At 45.6% G+C, this 1,409-nt stretch overlaps 1 protein-coding gene across 1 annotated transcript; it reads right to left on the bottom strand.

The window, feature by feature from the left end:
• Positions 1-265: 265 nt before the first annotated feature.
• Positions 266-971, bottom strand: LOC113550286. The gene is made up of 2 exons (XM_026952010.1): positions 964-971; positions 266-725 (listed from the first exon to the last, which is right to left on the bottom strand). The coding sequence occupies exons 1-2, from the start codon at positions 969-971 to the stop codon at positions 266-268; spliced, it is 468 nt and encodes a 155-aa protein (XP_026807811.1).
• Positions 972-1,409: the final 438 nt, after the last annotated feature.

Here is a 1,409-nt window from a genome sequence, read left to right as displayed (position 1 = left end):
ATGATCTTAGCCAGTGATGGGCACCACGAATAAACATAATAATAATAATAATAATAAACGGGTAATAATATAAGTGATGTATGACGAACGCATAAGAGTAGAACATTTTTGTTTATTGTATAACCACACTCGAAACATAATAATATAATATAAATATAGGTAAGCCGTTATCGGCGAGTCGTGAACGTTAATAATGTACAATAAATAAAACCGATCGGTCAATAATAATAATAATAATAATAATACAGTATTACGCGTCGCGTCATTACGCCTTGTGCTGACTGTCGTATTTGTTGAACGCGCCCAACACGAATTCGCCGATGACGTCCATCTCGGAATCGGAAGACTTGCCGCCCTTGGGGCCGTTGTGGCTCTTGTGGCCGCCGGAGAAGAACCGGAAGTACGGTAACGCGGCGCTCACCGCGGTCACGATGGCGGCGATACCGGCGGCGCCGGCCGCGGCTACTGCGCCCAACACGACCACCGCGCCGACGATCAGGGCGGTCTTGACGACTTTCTTTAGATTGAACGACTTGAACAGACCGGACAGACCGGACTCCAATAGGTTACCGCCGCCGTGGTGGCCCTGCTTGTCCTTGTGGACGGACGTGGCCGCGCCGAACATCGGGTCGTATTGGTTGGCCGCTGTCGGGGAAGAGTTGGCCGACACGGAGTTGGCCAGAGACGCCGATACGACAACCACCGCTGCGATCATGATCGTGTACCTGTGTGCAAGGCGACAAAATCGTTTTGTTATTAATGTGTCGAATTATTCGGTTTCCGGAGGTTCGTATAATATCCGCGACGATACCGACGACTTGTCGCTGCAACGTATTCGAAACGTCTCGCGAGTATATTTTAGTATGCTTTGGCGGAAAACGTCGGTAGAGTTAAATTCGTCGACCGTGAAGTTTGTACTCGGTAGTTATAATAATAATAATAATAATAATAATTTAAACTCACTTGAACATGTTGTCGTCGTTGTTGTTGAAGGTTTGTGAAGAGTGTTGAATTCGAGTGTTCGTCGAGTGATGTCGATCGATTTGTTTGGCTGTGGAGACTTATCGGTAAAGTGTGCTCGAAGAGACGACTTTTCGAATGGTGTGCCTTTTCGCCTGTCGTCTTGGGTTTATATAGCAGACGTTGTCTTGCGGGAGGTGTTGTCGTTTGCTACAAATGGTCAGTTCGGCAGTAGGGAGTCTTAAGAGCTCGTCACGTAATCATTCGCGACCGGCAAAAGTGACATTTTCGAAAACGTCAATACTTCGAATTAACGAGGAATTTGCACACTATTATCGTAATTGCGAGTAACTATTATATACGTCTTTACGACATCACCTGAAACAACACGGCGTTAATATCAAAACGGTAAGCTACGTCTTTTATATTATTTTATTCGGAAAAACGAT

Source organism: Rhopalosiphum maidis, chromosome 1 (assembly GCF_003676215.2).
Source record: "Rhopalosiphum maidis isolate BTI-1 chromosome 1, ASM367621v3, whole genome shotgun sequence".
In the NCBI taxonomy this organism is placed as follows: Eukaryota; Metazoa; Arthropoda; class Insecta; order Hemiptera; family Aphididae; genus Rhopalosiphum; species Rhopalosiphum maidis.
Note: the sequence above shows the minus strand (reverse complement) of the source record. Positions and strands in the feature narration are given on the sequence as shown.